This window comes from Dromaius novaehollandiae, chromosome 1 (genome assembly GCF_036370855.1).
Source record: "Dromaius novaehollandiae isolate bDroNov1 chromosome 1, bDroNov1.hap1, whole genome shotgun sequence".
NCBI lineage: Eukaryota > Metazoa > Chordata > Aves > Casuariiformes > Dromaiidae > Dromaius > Dromaius novaehollandiae.
In genome coordinates, this window is record NC_088098.1 from 58007785 (window position 1) to 58027375 (window position 19591).

Here is a 19591-nt window from a genome sequence, read left to right on the forward strand (position 1 = left end):
GGGGGGGGGCGGCTCGCGCTCAACGGCCGTCGCGTCGCTGTGGGGCGCCTCGCCGGGGTGGGGATGGGGAGCGCAGCCCCGGTCTCCCTCCCACAGCGACCGGGGCGGGGGGAGGGGAGGCGGTGCTCGCCCGGTACTCCCCCCCCCCCCCCCCGGCTGGTGAAGGGGCCGCTGGGTGCTCGGGATGCTCTGGTCGTCACGTCTGTTGCTCAGATGCTGTTCAGTTTAGGGCACCCGGGTCCCAGAGTGCTGGCCGTTACGCGTTCACAGCCTTCCCAGAAATGTGCTGTTTTTCTTTTTTAACTGACCCGTCATAGGCAGGGCCCGCTGACTGATAGAGCTGGGAAAGAAATGAGTTGTTGCTTAAATACTGAAGACTTAGATTAGAAATCAAGGTGTTTGACTGGTTTCAATTTTACAGTTTGCAACGGATGATCTGAGCAAACCCAGAGATCTCAATCTACAGGACAGATGCTGCTTTTCTTTTCTGTTCTTTTCTTTTTTTTTCTCTCCCTGCATGGTGAGGGTGTTAAGTGAGAATGTAAACACATGAGCCAGAGGGAAATCCAGAGAGGGTGCTGCGGGGTTGCCAGTAATCCAGGGATTACTGCCTGGTGAAACGCAGCACCTCGGTACATTGCAGGCACGTACCGCTGGATGCGACTCAGGTCTGTTCAGGATGCAGGTACAAGTGGAATGTGCATTGAATAAGGCATGGGTGGATTTCAGGGAACGTGAGCCCAAAAAAGGAATACAAAAGAAAGTAATGGAATACAAAAAAAATAACAGTTAATAGTTGTAGCCACCTACATGAGACATGTAACTATATGTACCTCTCTTTTGCATATATTCTTCCTGCAAGCAATTCTGCAAAAGATCAACTTACATACTAAAGCAGACACAGATAATACAGTCTAGGCATGTTTGAGACATAGAGTTGAAAATCCACATTTTCAACACCCAGGAACAGAACAAAAGATTTAAAATGCAGTTTTTATTTTTAAGGGCTTGACTAAATATTCTTCATAAATTTTGCACTGTATCACACTCAAAATGTGAAAAGGAGTTTAGACGCAAGCTTACTAGTATTCATTTTCAGTGTTCTTGAAAGCCTTGTGATGAAACAGTATTTTATCACATAGAAAGGAGGGAGAGGATAGGAAATAAAAGGAGTGACATGGAAATAAAACTGCAAAAGCATTCCAAGAGAGTTTAGGTGGCAGAATATCTGTATGTTCTAGTTACCTTAATCCAAGTTCCCTTTGAGTCCAGACAAAACCCATGGGTTTAAATTCTGTAATTTCTTAAGGATTTGGAAATGAGGAAATTCAAGCCGGAACACATGTTCAGAGTTGAATTTTGCAAATTTCCCATAGTTTTCTATGTGGAAGAACCCTGCAAACAGACATTGGAAAAACTTTGCCTTTCGGTTTGGACTTAGCGCATGTTGTTTGGCACTTGAACACTGGTTATCTGTTCACATTTACTAGAAATAATGACTAGAAACTTAACCTGCAAGTAGGCTGTTGAAGTAACTTCTGGAACAGTTTGTTTCTCTTTCCTTCCCCAACCCCCTTAAGACTTTTTTTTCTTCTGGGATTTGTTTGCAATCTGCTAGATGAAGCTTTAAGGCCTCTTTGCCAGATCTAGGGCTGCATCATCATTCAGCACATCTGGAAGTGGTTTATGGGCTCTCATTCCTTCAGTGCAGCGTCTGGACTCCGAGCTGTTCCTCAGCAGCAGAGAAAGAAAAGAAAACCAGCACAACTCCAAAGTAAACTTTGAAGAGTTTGAAAAAGGAACTGAATTTTTAAACTGTGACTGTGCCCAGTAAGGCCCTTGCGCAGGGCACTTTGAAGGAGGATGATGGGCAAGGAAGCTTTGGCAAGAATGCTTACAGATGTGGCCTATCTAGGATCCAAGTAAATAGCTCTACAGCTCTTCAGGAGAGAGAAGTCCCGAATACTGTGCTGCCTTGAAGAGGTAAAAAACTAATTAAGCAGGAAATATCTGAGCAGTAATGTCACTCTTTCTGAGCTTTCCCTTCTGCAGCCCCTCATTTTGTTACAGGATTTGGCAACTCAGTTAGGGACTGCCAGGTTCCAGGAATTGATGTCTAAATTCAGGAAAAAATGGGGAAATACTTGTAGAGGAACAAATATTCCCTCTTTCTCTAAAAATCAATGAGTAATCAATCTGATCTATTGAGACTTAGGAGCTTTGTAGTTTTAGAGCTTAAAATTTTATTGTATTAGACTCTTTCTGGGTTTGGATTTTAAACTTTAAAACTTTTTTTTGTTTAAAACAAATTTATGTTGATTTAATCATCTCTTAAAATATCTTGAAGCTCTGCCCAGCCAAGTTTCCTTTTGCAGTGACCATCAGTTTTACTTGTGGTTATCATTACAAAAGTTAATTAAAAGACTGTAGTCAGCCCTGCTGAAATAAGTGGATAATTGTTGTTAGCTTAAGTGAGGTTAGAAGATTACTCTAAGAGTAGAGGGGTTTCTGTTGTCTCTTTTGTTATCTAAATGAGTAAACTTTTTAAATGGGTAAGAAGACAATACTTGTATGCAGCATGAGAGATGGATTTTCAAAACAGAAAGTTCTTTTGACTGATACCCTGATTTCCTATTTATGTAAATGAATGCCACATGAAGAGAAAGGGATATTGGAATGTAGATAAGTACTGCAGATGTGAGAACAATTTCTCTCCAAAATACTCTCCTTCTCAGTACGATGTAGACATCTTTTGGTACACTTAAATATATGCAAATAAAAGTGCTTTGTAAACAAAGTCACATCTTAGCTCTGTTATATTTTTATTATCGCTTAACTTGTTAAGTCAAAGTAGAGGCTAATTTAAGATGCTCCCTCAATTTCAGCATTAACCAATGAGACTGAGTCATTTTTTGTGACTCAACTTTCAAGAATTCTTGCCACTCCGCTCTTACTGATTCCTTCTCAAGGAATCAGAATAAAACTTGCATATGCATAGAATTGGTAATATATCCTTATCTATATGTATGGAAACAGAGGAAAAAATGGTAGCAACATACTGCTACCATAATGGAAGGGTAGACTATGCAGTTCCTCTCCTCCCCAGAAAAAAAATGTTGTTTTTTCATTAACTTCTCGCAAGTCTCTCTAGCTTTTCCTGCAGTTTAAGTTCAGCTTCTCAGCTTTTTGAAGCTCGTGAAGGTGAGAACGTCAAAGAAATTTTGCTGAAACAAACTGTTCCCAACTGTGAGTTACCTCCATTGCTGCAGTACAGAGGCAAGAAAAAAGAATTTGCAGCAAAGTCTTGCTCTACTGGAGGAACACTGAGGAATGTGGACTGGCTAAAGTTGCAAGCAGAATTTAACCAGGGAGGTTTGGGGGAAGAGAAGGGCAATAGTCTTATCTCATGTAAACAAGAACATAGCTCTGGGAGCATTTGCAGCTGGGTCAGTCTGAGAATCCCTTTCTGATCCAGATGTTTGCATCTTCCGTCTTCTGTTTTATGTTTCTGTTAAAAATTATCTGTAAAGAGGAGGGAATATTTAGATTGCTAGTAATGATATAGCACAACAGCCGAGTGACCCATTGGTGGCACTTGTGCAATCCTCGATTTTGGAACAAGTTCATAGTCATTTTTTTTCTAGATTTGTGGTGCCAAAGAGCAAAAGGGAAACATTAATGTTTGCTTCCAGAATTCAAGTAAATGTTGTGGTTTTCCATAATTCTGTATTTTAGGTATTATGTTCTTTCCTCTAAGGCATAAAGTCCCAGTCACTCTAAGGCCTTGTTTAGAAGTACAGTTTTAGGGAAGACTACCTAATTTTCATCAGCATCACAAATAATATGCTTAAATACTGGCCACTTTATACAAACTTTCCTCTTACTGCTACTATTATTAGAAGGATACTGCTGTTAGAAAATCTTTTCGCTATTGCTCTGTAATTTTCTCACAGCCTGAAAGACGCTGCTGTAATGTAAGATTTTTGAATATCCCAGCACGAGATATAGTATTTGTGATTGTTTTTATGGTTTAGGGGGAGATCAGAGATAAATGTAAAATACCCACAGATGCAATTTGTAAGTACTTCTTTGTACATTGTTTTAAAATGTATTTTAAAAAAAATCTTAGTTATTACTGATGTAGATGATTGTACTGAATTTATTAAAACGCTGTTCATTTCAACCTATTAAGTAGCTTAAATTAAAATATATAATGGCTGTTGTCTGGAATATTAGAGTTATTTGTTCCAAGAAAATTAGTTACAAAGATAGAGTTCAGTTTTACTTTTATCAAGTCAGCAGTAAAATTTCATGATGCAAAACCGTGTCCCTGAAATAATTAACTAGTATTCACTGCTGGTATTCATAATTTTTCTCTCCCCCCTCCCCCTTTTTTTTTCTTTTTACCATAGATCACAGTTCTTATCCAAAAGAACACATGGCTCTTTTGAAGAAAAGTAAGAAAGATTAAAAACATTTCAGATACTGATTGGCCTCATATATTTTGGAAACAGGACATAGATGTCGTATGCAATTTCTCTTAGAACTTCTGTAATAGTTGCATGCAAATTTATAGCTCTAGTTCTGCAAAATTATGCTTAACTCTAAGCATACTGATAAGCCTTTTCCTGTTAACCAGGTCAGATAAGTACGGCTACAAAGCCCATTAACGTAAGATTATTCACTGCTTTACTGCATGAGACATATGGATGGACGTTTGCTTTGTTGGCTAACACCTCTCTCTTGCTATTACTGACTGGTTCCATAGCTTATCTCATTCTGTTATTACCACTCCAAGGGGGAATGTTTGGTCCTTAACTTCTGTTCAGTAGTATCACAGAAGCCTTGCCTCCCACTTGACATGATTATCCATCCCTGTATCTACATAACAGCATCCTGAAATTTCCTTTCAAGAGTGCAGTAAACTGCCAGTTCCACATGGGGTTGTGCCTAAGAGCGCTGAGCCTGGATTTTTGCAGAATTCTGCAAGTTAATACTACTGATACTCGCAGTTAAGATGTAACCCAAAGGAGTTTGGGGTTCCCCTCAGCTGTGAGGATCAGTGACTGAAAGTGGACCAGTGTGTGCCTTCAGTTACGCACCCAAATCTTCACTAAGGTTAATGCCTGGTTGCTCAGCTGATTCACATCGGTTATGCATATGTACCAATTTCAATTTGTTGTCATGGCCATGTCTGGCTAATTGGCCCTTTTGAGTCAAATAGTTCAAAACTTTGTCCCTTTGTTCTTTTGCACACTTTAACTGTGTTTATGATGGTATAAAGGTAACAAAGTAGTCAGAACCAAAGCACTAAAGTAACTAATGACAATGCTAATCTATTCCTTACCTGTCCTACTCTCTGAGCTGTCCTAGTACATACCGTTGTTTGACTTAAGCTTGTACAACATAGTGTGGTAGGATCTGCAAATCGTAATGTACAGTAAGGTCTTTCCTTTTTTGCATGTTTTGATTTTGCTAATTAAAGCACTTGTGTCAAAATGTGTATATGTTTTCGTATATTTTGGAACATACCTACTTTCAGTGGCATGCTGGGTTTATTTTTGTAGTACTTTTAGAATTTTCCTCAAATATACATTGAAGATCTGAATGTTGAAATCAACTACAATTTTCTTAGTGTTTGAAGATTTATCAAGGAAGTGTGGGAGGCGGAGAGGGCTAGGTAAAAATAATTTTTGAAGTCTCATAATGATAGACAGACAATGAAGTAGCCAAGAAAAGAAAGTTCCAGGCTCCTACTAATATTCACAAACATGTAAATTTCCTAGTATGGATAGCCCTTATGTATTGGGTGCTTAGTGATTTAGCGAGCAAATGATCCATGAAAATTAGATATTTAGAAATAATTGCAATGGGTAGAGATACTGTTCTATTTCTAAATATATCTTAGAAGAGTTTTACATTTTTTTAAATTTGATCAAATAGCAAGAGAAAAGAGAATTTGATCAAAACAGTACATACAGAATATGGTATATACCGGCTGCATACTTATAAACATACAGGTTTTTGGGCAGTTAGTACTCAGCTTTTATACAGATTGTTAATAAATTCTCCCTTTTGTTTCAGTTAACCAGATCTTACTGATACTTCTTGTTTTAACTGTGTGCGCCATTCTGTATAACAAAGTTCACAAAGTGCCATCTTCATTAAAGAACAAAACAGGTAAATTTCTGTTTCATTTATATTCTTGTACTATATTCCTTATTGCTTCCTCTGAGCAGCGGTTTTTCTTAAGAATTCATGTTCTCTCAGGAGAAGCTGGGTTACTTATGCCGTTGCAAATGGACTGGGATGCAGAACGTTTTGTTTCCAAATTCCTTGGTTAGAATATTCATAGTAATGACTAAGAAGTGCTATTCTGATTCAAATTTTTATTCAGCTGTCACTGACATAAATGGAAGTTGTGCATATCCTTATTTGTGCTGAACACTAGTGGAATTTCCAAATGATAACAAAAATAGATCAGGACTTGCCCCTTTGGGAATATGACCGGCCTAGCAGTTCATTTCAGATAGATCATCAAACCTCAACATAATCTACAGCAGAAGTTTTTGCTGGAACATTTATAGTAACAGAAACCTGTTAGAGTTGATACAGTTGGACTAGTATGCACTGTTACATTAATAGCTTATTCTCTGTTCCCAAGATAAACAAAATTTGGTATAAATAATTTTTATTCCATTACAGTTTTCTTGTGGCTCTTATGAGGTTAACAGTCATGCTTCAACCAGTATAGGTCTATCCATGTAAGTTCTATACTTTGATCACTGTTAGGGGAAAATTCTTCCTTAGCATTAACGTGAACTGTTACCAGTACTGTTTCTAGAGTGGTTTTTTTTTTTTTTCCTTTTTATCATTAGCAGCTTCCTGCTAGTAAAAAAAAATTGCACTATTCCTATCTGGTCTGCTTCACAAAGAAGTGAAGCTCATGCAGTTGCACTATATTCTCCATTTACCTCTTTCCCTTGACAGCTTTAGAACCTGTTGTTCAGTTTAAACTAAATATAACTGACCGAGAAGTAGAAGTCTCACAGGTATTGAAACTCCTATAGGTTTAACGTGAATAAGCAGCTACCTGGAGGACAGACTGAATCGTCGCCCCTGCTGAGGAAAACATTCAGAGAACTCAGTTGTTATATGTTCTGTCTGGAGGCATTCACCTCTCCAGTCAGCCTGCCTGTCGTTCTGGATTAGCTACAGCTCATGCTGTGTGTCTTTCCAGGTGGGGATGCGTGTCGAATGTGATAAGGAAATGGGGTGGTTGTGATAGGATTCCACTGCTTATGGAACTTCTTACTCATTCATATGACCAATATTCATATATCATATAAAAAGATGCTTAATTCTCTATAATAATGTGTAGTTTTGTTGCTTATAGTTGATTTGGAGAGTCCTGAGGAAATGGAAGAAGAAATTCCGGTCGTAATCTGCGCTGCTGCAGGCAGAATGGGTGCAGCTATAGCAGCGATCAGTAGCATCTACAGCAACACCGAGGCAAATGTTTTGTTCTATGTAGTTGGGCTGAAGAATACCATCCCACATATTCGGTATATACCAACGTTATCTCCTGCTGTAGTTAGGACCAGGTTGTTGTTCTCCTTAGCGTAGGCATACAGACTTCAGAGGGCTTTTCAGGAAAACATTTCTCCCTTTTGTTTAAGTAGTGGTATTGATAGCTGTCCCCAGGGTCCCCTGTGCGTAGGAAAAGGGACCTTTTTGCCCTACTCGAGGCACTGACTGGTATAAAGGGGCATGAAATAGCCAGACCATGTCCATACCTATGCCTGTCTGCTTGTGTAGTTCAGCTGCAGAAGAGAAAGCCTGTAGTAAGATGATGGTGTATACAAGCTTTTTTGTCACAGTCCTGCTTTGTGGCTCTGCACTCATCCCTCACCTGGGGCTGTGCCTTAAGCTTAGGAGCAGAAAAGCCTGCTGTCTAAAGTAAACCAAGGAAGAGAGAGTGGTATAGAGTTATAAATAGAGGCCCAAAGTAGCTCGTAATGAAAACATCTTTGAGTTTTAAAATTTGCAAATATTGTCTAAAAGAGGGTGAATGAGAGAGTGAAGGTATGAATCAAAATGAAAGCAGAGAGTCTGGTTTCCTGAGGCATTCTCACCTCTGACTTACTGCACTTATACAGGCCTCATACCCGCAGTTTCAGGGTCAAAATGAAAGGATGTAATGACTGGGGTTCCACAGGGAACTCTTCCAGTCTAGTTCATCAATAACCTGGATGACAGAGTGGAGAATATACTCCATGAATCTGCAGCTGACATGAAGCTGGGAGAGAGTGTAGGTATACTGAAGAACAGGATAAGAGCTGAAAACAAACTACTCATGATGAGTTGGAAAAGTTAGCTGAAAAACATGATGAAATTCGGTAGGGACGATGTCAAGGCAATAACTGTAGGTAGGAATAGCTGATCGTATTGGCTCAGGGTGAAGAATAAGTTCAATAGCAATTCTTTGGAAAACTATGGAATTATGACTGATTACAGAACTGACTACACTGATGCAAAAAAGGCAAACGTCATAGTGGGATATACATGTGAATGTATATCTGAGGAAGTTTTTTCTAATCTTCTTGGCATGATTAGCACATCAGCAAAAGCGTGGCATTTAGTTTTTTGTGTCTTCAGGAAAGATTTAGAAGAGAGGACAGAGGAGAACAGCAAACAATGATGTGAAGAAATTCGTGAAAAAAATCGAAAAAAATTAGCTTGTTTAGTCTAAAGGAAATAAAATTTAGAGGTGATTTGGCAATCATCTTCAAGGACGTAAAAATCTGTGCAAAGGAGAAAACTTCCCGTACAGCAGATAGGATAAGAAGAAAATGGTCTTTAGTTACAGCAAAAAAGGTTAGGAAAATGGTATTTAATGTTAGGGATGGTGAAGGACGGGTTATTTGAGTCACATGTGGAGTCTCTGTTTTGGGCAATTTTTTTTAAAGAACATGTTGAATGAATGTCTGTGTGCAATAGCTGCAATAACTATAGCAATAGTTTTGGGATGGGATAGATCAGGTGAGCTTCCAAGGTCTATTATTCTTTTATGAGTCCATGAATTTAATACTAGAAGTACTTGCCACACTCTGTAATATTCTTTCCTTGCTTGTCCATTACAGAAAATGGATTGAAAATTCTAAATTGAAAGAAATAAAATTTAAGATTGTGGAATTCAACCCAATGGTACTAAAAGGAAAAATCAGACAAGATGCATCGCGCCCTGAGCTACTGCAGCCTGTGAGTAAACAAACACTGCGTAACTTTACAGAGTTTTAATGCTCATTACAGGCTTTAAAATGTCCCAGATCTCTATTCCTTTGTAGAGGAGAGGTATGACCCCAGAGAGGCTGTATCAGTTCTAAATGCTGAGCCCTCACTCAAAAAGGAAAAGTACACTGTAACAAGCTCCTTGCAACTGGCCTGTCTGGTTGGGAACCTCATCTATTTGGTAGCATAAACTTGGTGTTTTAAATGTATTGTAACTTTTAGAGTATATTCACAGTTTATCAGAGGAAAGATCTAAAAATGTTCTTTGTGCCTCTGTGATGCTGAGCTGGCTGCATTCTGCTGATCTCTAGGCTTAATTCAGAGGGTAAAGACTGATCTAAATATTATTGCCTGTCTGTAATAACGGTGGACTGATAGAATCAAGGACTTCCAGCATTCAAGGAAGCTGCAGTAGAGAACAGAAAAAGGCAAATCACGTGTCAGAAATTATTAGGAAAGGAATTGAGAACCAAAAAGAGAACTTCATTATGCCACAATATAAATCCATGGTTTGACCTTGCCCTGAATACTATGTGCAGTTTTAGTCTCCTTACCTCAAAAGGATATAGTACCCCTGGAAAAGGCTCAAATCCATTAAGAAAGTTTGCATTCATTGCCCTTTTCTGAACTTCTACATATCAAATATATGGAAAATATTCCATACAAGGAATGACTGAGTGGGTTAAAACTTTTCAGCCTGGAAATGTGATCTTGAGCCCAGAAAATAAGAGGTCTGCAAAACTGAATGGCATAGAGGTGTGAATAGGGAATAATTGCTCACTGTCTCTTCCAGTACAAGAACTAAGAGCCATTAAATTAAATTAGTAGGAGTCACAGTCAGAATAATCAAGACATGTTGCGTGTTTTTCATGCAATGAGTGCTAGACCTGTAGAGCTCCTTGCTGAAAGATCTTGTGAATGTAAAAAAGGTACATGGATTCAGTGGGGACTGAGGTTTTTATTCGGTCAGACTACATCTGGTTTAAAAAATCCCTTAAGCTGAAAATGGCTGAAAACTAGGAGAGTACTTGAAGCAACTTTTCTATATGCTTCCTCTGTTCTTAATTTTCTCTAAGCACTTGCTAAAGAACCACTGTTGAAGACAGGTGCTGGGTAAAATGGTCTGAATCAATATGGTTGTCTTATGTTCTTAGTCCCTTTTCCCTCTGCTATATTCTTTATTGTTATTGCAGACATTGCTATTCCACCTCCATGCCACCAGTCAAATCATTCCTCTAGAGTGGTATGATTACTGTGTTCATTTTGAAGTGTTTTGCATGAAGTATGTTGCAAAAAGCAATTGTATTGGACTGTTTGGTTACGGTCATAGTAAATAAAATAGGGAATAATAATGGGATCAAGATACTGGTGGATACTGTGGAGGGAGGAAGCAAATGATAGTTGACTAGTGCTCAATGAAGAGAGAAACCCAAACTGTGTATTAACAGAGTGACAGAAGAAGCATGAGACTACTGCATTAAACTGTTTTATCATTTAGTCCTTCCTTTTTTTTTTTTTTTTTTTTTTTTGCTTTATAGCTGAACTTTGTTCGATTTTATCTCCCCTTGCTTGTCCAGAAACATGAGAAAGTCATATACTTGGATGATGATGTCATTGTGCAAGGTAAGATGTCATCTAAAAAACAGTTTCCAGCAGAATTAAAATAAAAGTGAAGCAGTTCACAGTTGCCTGGAAATACGAGATATAATGGAAACTGAGGAAACTGCCAGGAGCATTGCACTCCGGAAAACTATGAAATATCTGTTTGTTTGTTTGTTTGAAGGAAAGTCTGAAGAACATTTTCTCTCCAAATATCTTTTAAATGTTTGATTTTGATTAAAATGGCATGTATGGGTTTTCATCGTAATTGAAGTTGGTCAGTTGCTGAGAGATATAATAGGTTTTACTAAGAGGCTATTTACCATTAAATGCATGACTTAGCTTTTCTGTTAGTATTTGAAATCCTACAAATGCCAGTAGTGCCTTATCCAGAATAGTTCTTTACTCTTGAGAGCAAGAGGAGTTTACTCAAATAAGAGAGTTAAAATTCTGAATCCTGAAAGTGTGATTTTGAGCATCTTCAGCTCACACTCCATAGCAACTTGCAGAATTCTGATCAAAGTTTTCAGAGTTCCCTATGTAACTGAGAGCAGTCAGAAGACATTCAAATCCTGAAAAATCCTTTTGTTTCCATAGAAAGAAATCTAATTAGAGGCACAGTCATTTTTAAAGGTGAATTTCTTTCCTTTTTTTTCCTCTCAGCTTCCTGTCTTAGTGTATTTTGTTATTTCTCTGGAGAGCTGTTGTCTTCCCTTGCTTTATCATTTTTCTTTACTTCAGCTCACTTCTGTTTTGCTTTTACTTTTATAACATCTTTTAACTGTGACAAACAAAAACATTTTACATATGCTTGTTAAACATTAAAGTGAGATTCCAAAGAAGATTTGCTTTGATAAGGATTGAGGATAAGTACAAGAAACTTTTTGGCCTCAATCAATCTTTGCTTAAGAACATTAAGATGAGTGAAATTACACCAGAGAAAAGTTTTATTTTGTTCTCCACCACTTCTCCGCAGCTTTCCATAGTTTTATCTGTTTAGTGGCAGATTTCAGAACATCTGCACTTAAAGGGGCCACTGTTATCTGCTTTATAAAATTTGATTAATGTGCTCTGCCTTGTCTTATTTTCATTTACAATTAACTTCATAATACATTTGCTTCAACATTAAGTTTTTGGGGGAGAATAAAATGGATTTCATTTATACATGTACGTTTTTGGTGGTCACCTTGGCTTTTTGCTTTTGTTATTGTCTGTCAGCAATGGGTAACAGCAATATTTAACTCTTGTAAAAAGTACTTAAAGTCTTTACTTACACTGCGATTTCACAAACACTTTAAGCTCAGCCCCAGCATCCCCCCTGCTGCACAGACATTCACCACAAATGTGATTACTGTTGATCCAGATTCAGATCAGTGTTTCAGCACAAAAGAAATGAGTGGCTGGGAGCAGAGGGGACGTAGGGCGCTCTTGTTCTTTGGGGGTGTCAGCTTATGTCAGTTGGTAGCGTTTGTGGAACCACAGGCTAAAGGTAGTTTCACATTAGTGCTAAGGGCAGGCTGCTGCCTGCGGAAGTGGTCTCTCTGGTCCTCAAGCAGCTCCTGCTACTTCTCTTGTGTCATATCTAGCAGTTGTGCAGCTGCAGAATAAAGCTGATTCAGCTGGTTGACCTGGCAGAAAACTAGCTATGCAAAAGAAACAAAACAAAACAAAACAAAACAACACACTTTCTTTTACTTCCCTCTTTGCTTCAGCCAGCCTAACTAAGCTCACCTCTTAGCCACACTGCCATAGGGCCTAGCAGAAGGGAATGAAGCTGGGCATAGGAGGGTAGAGGCAGAGGGAGGGAGCCTCTGTTGTGGCAGTGGCTCCCCCCGTCTTTACTGCAATGCAAGACTGCTCTCTATCAGATGCCGGTGGAAATGAATGGGAGTTCTGACAGGGTAAGGAGTGAATGCGGTTTTTAGATTTTAATGCTGGGACTATTTATTTTTTTTGGTCAATTGCTTTTTGCAAAGCAGTGACAGTTAAACATACTGAATCCCAGAATTTTTGTGTTTGATTTTTTTTCCTTTTCTTGTAATTTTTATTTTGTAAAGCAGAGGCTGCTTAGAACCAGGAGGAAATACTTATTAAGGCATGTCAATCTTGAACTATAAATAAGTGTCCCATTAATCCAAATCCTATTTTTTGGCGGGACATGAATCCTGTCCCAAGTTTGGTGAGTGGATGATTAAATATTCTCTGCTTATTTCAGAAATGGCATTTCCAGTATTTGCAGTATGGGAAATGTTTCCAGTTACTAGTCTTTTATTGAGGTTTTGCAGTGATTGATAGCAGCTCTACTTTATTGTGGCCTAGCTATGGGAGTGTTCAACTCATGCTCATGGGCCATATGTATCTTTGCAAGACAATCTTACTTGCGACCCACAGCCAGCAGCAAGGCAGGGAAGAGCAGTGACCATGGCTGCAGGCTCCCTTAGTTGCTGTAGCAGCACAGTGGCAGCACTGTACTTCCCACATAACCAGAAATTTTCTGTCACATCATGGGTATGTGCTCGTCAGATGATGAGGAAAATGGCATGTGTTATGTATCTCCCTGCATCGGAAAGGAGCTGGGTGGCCTGCCAAGCTGGAAGGGTATGGTTAAGTGTGACAGGAATGTTTCAACTGGCCAGTGCTCATTTGTCAGTGCTGGGAATTCACGTATCTTGCTAGGAGGTATAGGCACAACAGTGTCAGGAAAAATCTGGTCTTCTGCAGGAGACAATTGCAGTGTTTTTGAGGCTGAGGAGGTTCAGAAATATTGCCCATGCCCTCCTTCTCCAAAGGTGAGCTCTATGAATGCATGACTGTGTAAACAGGCTGCTTACCAGTGTAATCAGCTTTTGCTTTAGCTGATTTTGGGCATTCAGTCTAGAACATGCATGCATTAAATATTGATAATATCTAAAGATAGAACTTAGACATCCACTTATGGGACTCAGATATGAAAATTGTGCTATGTAGCAAAATTCAGCCTTCATTAACATCTAGGCGATCCCCTAAAATTGGTAGGTTTGTAAGTAACATATGAGAACAGAAGTTATCCTAACCAGTGTGCGTAGCAATGAAGCAGGTTTATTCTTATGCTTTTGACCTTTCTGTAATCAGGTGACATCCAGGAACTCTACGATACTAAGTTAGCTCCTGGACATGCTGCAGCTTTCTCAGATGACTGTGATCTGCCTTCTACACATGAAATGGTTAGAAGTGTAGGGATGCAGGTAAGACATCATTTTGAAATCCTAATTGTGAATATATTTACCCACAAATGTAACACAATTCTACACATTTTCTCAAAAGTGAAAAGTTTAACTTTTTTTGGATAAATATGTAATAGTTTTACAGGTAATTAAGAAGAACGACATCCTCTAATAATTCTGTAATAATACTGTGCTATGCAGAATTGTTTCCTGTAAGAGTTTAAAGTTTGATTGTAATAGTTTAAAGCTTCCTGTAATAGTTTAAAGCTCTTTGGATTCTACTACATTATGTTTGCTATTTTACTAAATCCATTTTGCTGTCAGTGGATCATGAACACTTATGCAACATCTAATAAAGACAATACATGATATTTGTATGAGTCAAATTAATAGGGAACTACAGGCCAGTCAGCCTCATCCTGATCCTTGGAAAAATGATGGAACAGCTCATTCTGGATGCTATCTTTAAGCATGTGAAGGATAAGGTGATCAGGAGTAGTCAGCGTGGATTCACCAAGGGGAAATCATGCTTAATGAACCTGATAGCCTTCTACGATGGGATGACTAGCTGGGTAGATGAGGGGGGAGCAGTGGATGTTGTCTACCTTGACTTCAGTAAGGCTTTTGACACTGTCTCCCATAACAGCCTCCTAGGCAAGCTCAGGAATTGTGGGCTAGATGGGTGGCCAGTGAGGTGGATTGAGAACTGGCTGAAAGGCAGAGCTCAGAGGGGTGTGCTCCATGGCGCTAAGTCCAGTTGGAGCCTGTAGATAGCGGTGTCCGCCAGGGGTCAGTACTGGGTCCAGTATTGTTCACCCTCTTCATCAGTGACCCCGATGAAGGGACAGAGTGCACCCTCAGCAAGTTTGCTGATAATACAAAACTGGGAGGAGTGACTGATGCACCAGAGGGCTGTGCTGCCATTCAGAGGGACCTGGAGAGGCTGGAGAGGTGGGCAGAGAGGAACCTCGTGAGGTTCAACAAAGGGAAGTGCAAAGTCCTTCACCTAGGGAGGAACAACCACATGCAGCAGTACAGGCTGGGGGCTGACCTGCTGGAAAGCAGCTCTGTGGAGAAGGACCTGGGGGTCCTGGTGGACAACAAGTTGACCATGAAGCAGCACTGTGCCCTTGTGGCCAAGAAGGGCAACAGTATCCTGTGTTGCATCAGGAAGAGCATTGCCAGCAGGTCAAGGGAGGTGATCCTCCCCCTCTACTCAGCTCTGGTGAGGCCACATCTGGAGTACTGTGTTCAGTTCTGGGCTATACGATACAAGAGAGACATAGAGCTACTGGAGAGAGTCCAGTGGAGGGCTACTAAGAGAGATGCTCCAGTCCCTTAGTCATCTTATGAGGAGAGGCTGAGAGAGCTGGGACTGTTCAGCCTGAAGAAGAGAAGGCTGAAGGGGGATCTTACCAATGTGTGTAAGTATCTGAAGGGAGGGTCTAGAGAGGACGGGGCCAGACTCTTTTCAATGGTGCCCAGTGATAGGACAAGAGGCAATAGGCACAAATTGAGACACAGGAAGTTCCATCTGAACATGACAAAAACCTTCTTTACTGTGAGGGTAACAGACCACTATCACAGGTTGCCCAGAGAGGTTGTGGAGTCTCCATCCCTGGAGATATTCAAAAGCCATCTGGGCAAAATCCTTGGAAACATGCTCTAGATGATCCTGCATGAGCAGGGAGGTTGGCTGGATGATCTCCAGAGGTCCCTTCCAACCTCAGCCCTTCTGTGATTCTGTTAAATTTGGAGTGAAGCTCAGGAAAATAGTGCTTGAAGGCTAATTGCTGGGTGGGGTTCCCTGGAATTCTCACTGAGTTCCTGTACCGTTACACTGTACAAGTGTGATGCTACATCATTTAGAGTAAGTTACAGAAAGACAAAAATGTGAGGAAAGAGCCCTGTAGAACTCTCATGGAGCAACTCTGGAAAAAGTAATTCAGTCGCTAGGAGCGTCATGTCTTTCAGCCTTGTATCTTGTATGGAAATCAAGACAGGTAATCATCATCCAGAAACAGCTTTGGGAACTCATTTAGTGTCTGTGTATGAGTGGTATGTAGATGCTTCTGCTCATATCTGTATAGATATTAAGAGGGAATAAATATTTTAATTTTCTTTCTTTCAAGAACACATACATGGGATTTCTGGACTACAGAAAGCAAGCAGTTAGAGATCTTGGCATCAGCCCTAGCACCTGCTCCTTTAATCCTGGAGTAATTGTTGCTAACATGACGGAATGGAAGCATCAACGGATTACAAAGCAGTTGGAAAAGTGGATGCAACGAAATGTGGAGTATGTATAGAGATCTAGCTTTGCACTTCAACATTACTTTTAGAACTCAGTTTACAACCTAATTTTCTGGGGGGTTTTGTGTGTTTTTTTTTAATTCTTAAAAGTTAGTAACTCTAAACAGTCTTTCACTGAGAGATCATAAAGCAAAGAAACTGATGTTCCGGAATTTCCATCTGCTTAAATCTGACCAATCGTATAATATAAAATGACCACCTGGAATTTTATAGTCTTGTGCTTAGTCACAAGCCACATGTAATCCTGAGCGACACTGGGAACACATGGCTCCTGTTTTATGTGACTGACCTCACTTGGGATCATGCTACCTATGCTTTTCCTTTCCTGAAGCTGGTTTAGAGAGGAAGGGATGTTTCCGTGTTTGTGCGGGCTCTCCCACTGTAATGCCAGCCAAACTGTAAATGGATATTACATTTCTTAAATACCAACAGAAAACACTTCTTCCTCCATAGATGGACCAGAATTGACGTAAAAGATGCATTTTTGGTATTGACCATGAATAGATCATGAAAACAGTGAAATAATCAACTGTTCATTTCTGATGTCAGTTCACTGTCAAAGCATATTTAAAATTTGACATTTACTTTCTTTCTCTGCACAGGATTAAGCTTAAGTTTAGTAAAGCTAAATTGAAACTGAACAGCTTGTGTTTTTGGATTACATCCATTTCTCATTATTTTTGCAAATGAACAAAGGGAGGAGGACACAAAAGATGTACATACGAATGAAAAGACAGACTTCTATTCTCTCTCTCAGGCTGCTTGTATGACGTATCCTGTTATGCTTTTTTAATACTACTGCAAATTATATCTAGAAAGATGATTTATTTTATATATTCTTTTTAGCTGGCTTTTCAACCTCCAGTGAAACAAGTTGCTTAATGAGCAGTTAAAACCTGGATTTTTTTTGAGAGGAGGTTATGACTTTTTATGCTGCATCCTCTAAGCATGTCTCAGATTCTTCCAGGTTTCCTCCTTATTGGGCTAGGCTGATGGTGTGATATGTTATAGCTGGTGCAGCTTCTCCCATGTGGTGACTGTCCAGGCTTTAAGCACCTTGTGGCTGGACAGCTGGCTGCTATCTCTTAAAGCCTCTCCTTGCAGTAATTTGGCTTTATCTGGCATGAATTTTTCACAAAACTTGTTGGAAAATAGTATCCTTTGGATGTTAGTTTATATCCTTATGCCCCTCTGCCAGATCTGACTTGAAGATGACCTATAGGTTTAAAAATTGGGAGATTGGGGAAGGAAGATGGAGAGAATGAAAGAGTGGCAACTATATAAATTTCCTTAAAAAAAAAAAAAGTTAAAATATGTTTAGAGCAATTCTTTAGTATTAGCTTTTTTCTACTGTTAATGTCGTCAGCCTTTTAGGCTATAGATATCGTGTGCCATGAATTGGCTTCACGTTGAGTCTGACTCTCAATGTGTTTGATAGCAATGATTTACTCAATAGGAACTGGAGTTGAAAATACAAGGACTTACCAGCATTAGAAAGGGATATACTGAAAAATAGTCTGTTCATTTTGAATTTTGCCAGAGTATTTATAATCATCTGATTTTATACTAAAAATACTTTTTCTTTGATTGAGGTTTTGAACATTTCTTGCCTTCTCTTTTTCCCTTTGCAGGGAGAATCTGTACAGCAGCACCCTTGGGGGAGGCGTGGCCACCTCTCCAATGCTGATTGTATTTTATGGGAAGCATTCTACTATTAATCCCATGTGGCACATAAGGCATCTTGGTAAGTTTAACTTTCCAACATTTGCCATCGGAACTAAATAAAGTGAGAGGTGTTAAGGTTCCGATACAGAACTTTACATTACTTTAACTGAATACATTACATACTATGGATCTGAGGTATGAAGTAATCTGTGCTTATTTATTTCCTTTCTTCCGATTCTCAGCAGTAGTCTTGTCTTCTTCAGGATAGTGCAGAATGTGTATGGGTGTTGTTATGCAAAGATCTTAGGAGGTCACGTAAACTAAACGGTTGCACTCCTGCAAGAAAATACCTAGTAGTCATTTAATTGTTTTTTCCTTTTTTTTAATCCAAACAAACAAACATATGTTGTCATAAACCAGAGAAAGAATATAGGTCAGTTGGTCTTTAATCATGAAACTTTGTCCTAGTATTTGTAAGGTCTGAATATCAGCAAAGAGACTGATAATCAGACACTTTTTCAGTAGACAGAATGAAAGAATATGGGATCCCTAGAGTGGTGGTGGTGGTGGTGTTATTCAGGAGATATAGTTAGTGTTTACCTGGAAAAGAAATAACGGCTTAGTTGTTTTAGTAAAATGAATATTAGGATTTTTTTTAAGCCCCAGCTGTGCTAAAATGCTGAAATGTTAAGAAGTACTGACATTTTATATTTCTAATTGAGGGGGGAAAAAAAGGCATGAAGTTCAAAAAAGCTACTTTATTTATTACAATTTGTTGTGTATACTACTAATAAACCATACTAATTAGACTTGGACTTAAATTCACAGTTGTTCTTTTCTTTTCTCTTTTTTTTTTTGAACATCACTGCGTAGTGTCTTCCGTTATTGAAAACTAAATTTTTATGTACCCATGCAGGTTGGAGTCCTGATACTCGCTATTCAGAGCATTTTCTTCAAGAAGCTAAATTACTTCACTGGAATGGAAGATATAAACCTTGGGACTATCCCAGTGTTCACACTGATCTCTGGGAAAACTGGTTTATTCCTGACCCCTCAGGGAAGTTCAAATTAACTCGTCCTGAAAGCTGATACTGAAAACAGTTTAACGCATTCATACACCATATTGTGCAGTATGCGGTAATCAAAGATGCAACCTGTCAAATTGTGTAATTAACTGATTTTAAAAAACAAAGTATTTGTTAAATAGTGCTACAAACTGACCATCAGTTACCTGTGCTTATGGGTGGAGAGGGGGTAGAGCGATAGCTATGCAATTCAAATTATCTTGACTTTCAAGTAAGGTGAAGAAACAAATTTACTTGACAATGAAGTACTTTCATTAAACATTTACAGAGGTGAAATTCAGTGCCAGACAATGTGTTTTAATGTAAGGTCTTTATAAATAAGACTCTAATATCTGCTGCTAGAAAAATCTGCACAGGAAATACTTGCAGTATTACATACAAGCTGTATTTAGTCTTCTGGCCCACATTAGGCATCCTGAAATTAAAATTTATGCA

General features: G+C 39.1%; 1 protein-coding gene across 5 annotated transcripts; it reads left to right on the plus strand.

The window, feature by feature from the left end:
* Positions 1–154: 154 nt before the first annotated feature.
* Positions 155–19432, plus strand: GLT8D2 (glycosyltransferase 8 domain containing 2). Of its 5 annotated transcripts, none has more exons than XM_064513705.1 (10): positions 155–1983; positions 4413–4457; positions 6085–6180; positions 7382–7565; positions 9144–9261; positions 10869–10914; positions 14002–14114; positions 16226–16392; positions 18038–18150; positions 18988–19432. In XM_064513705.1, the coding sequence occupies exons 2-10, from the start codon at positions 4439–4441 to the stop codon at positions 19158–19160; spliced, it is 1029 nt and encodes a 342-aa protein (XP_064369775.1). In that variant the 5' UTR covers positions 155–1983; positions 4413–4438; the 3' UTR covers positions 19161–19432. The 5 variants fall into 5 exon arrangements, with proteins under 5 accessions (XP_064369775.1, XP_064369765.1, XP_064369781.1 ...); XM_064513695.1 differs by having other exon boundaries at positions 156–1983; positions 10830–10914; XM_064513711.1 differs by lacking the exon at positions 4413–4457 and adding an exon at positions 7071–7240 and having other exon boundaries at positions 156–1983; positions 7397–7565; positions 10830–10914.
* The last annotated feature ends 159 nt before the right edge of the window (positions 19433–19591 follow it).

Excerpts from the sequence above, each read along its gene's own strand:
- GLT8D2 (XM_064513695.1), top strand. Across the intron at positions 6,181-7,381 it reads TTCATTAAAGAACAAAACAG|TTTTGTTGCTTATAGTTGAT; the intron begins GTAAATTTCTGT and ends AATAATGTGTAG. Across the intron at positions 18,151-18,987 it reads GTGGCACATAAGGCATCTTG|GTTGGAGTCCTGATACTCGC; the intron begins GTAAGTTTAACT and ends GTACCCATGCAG.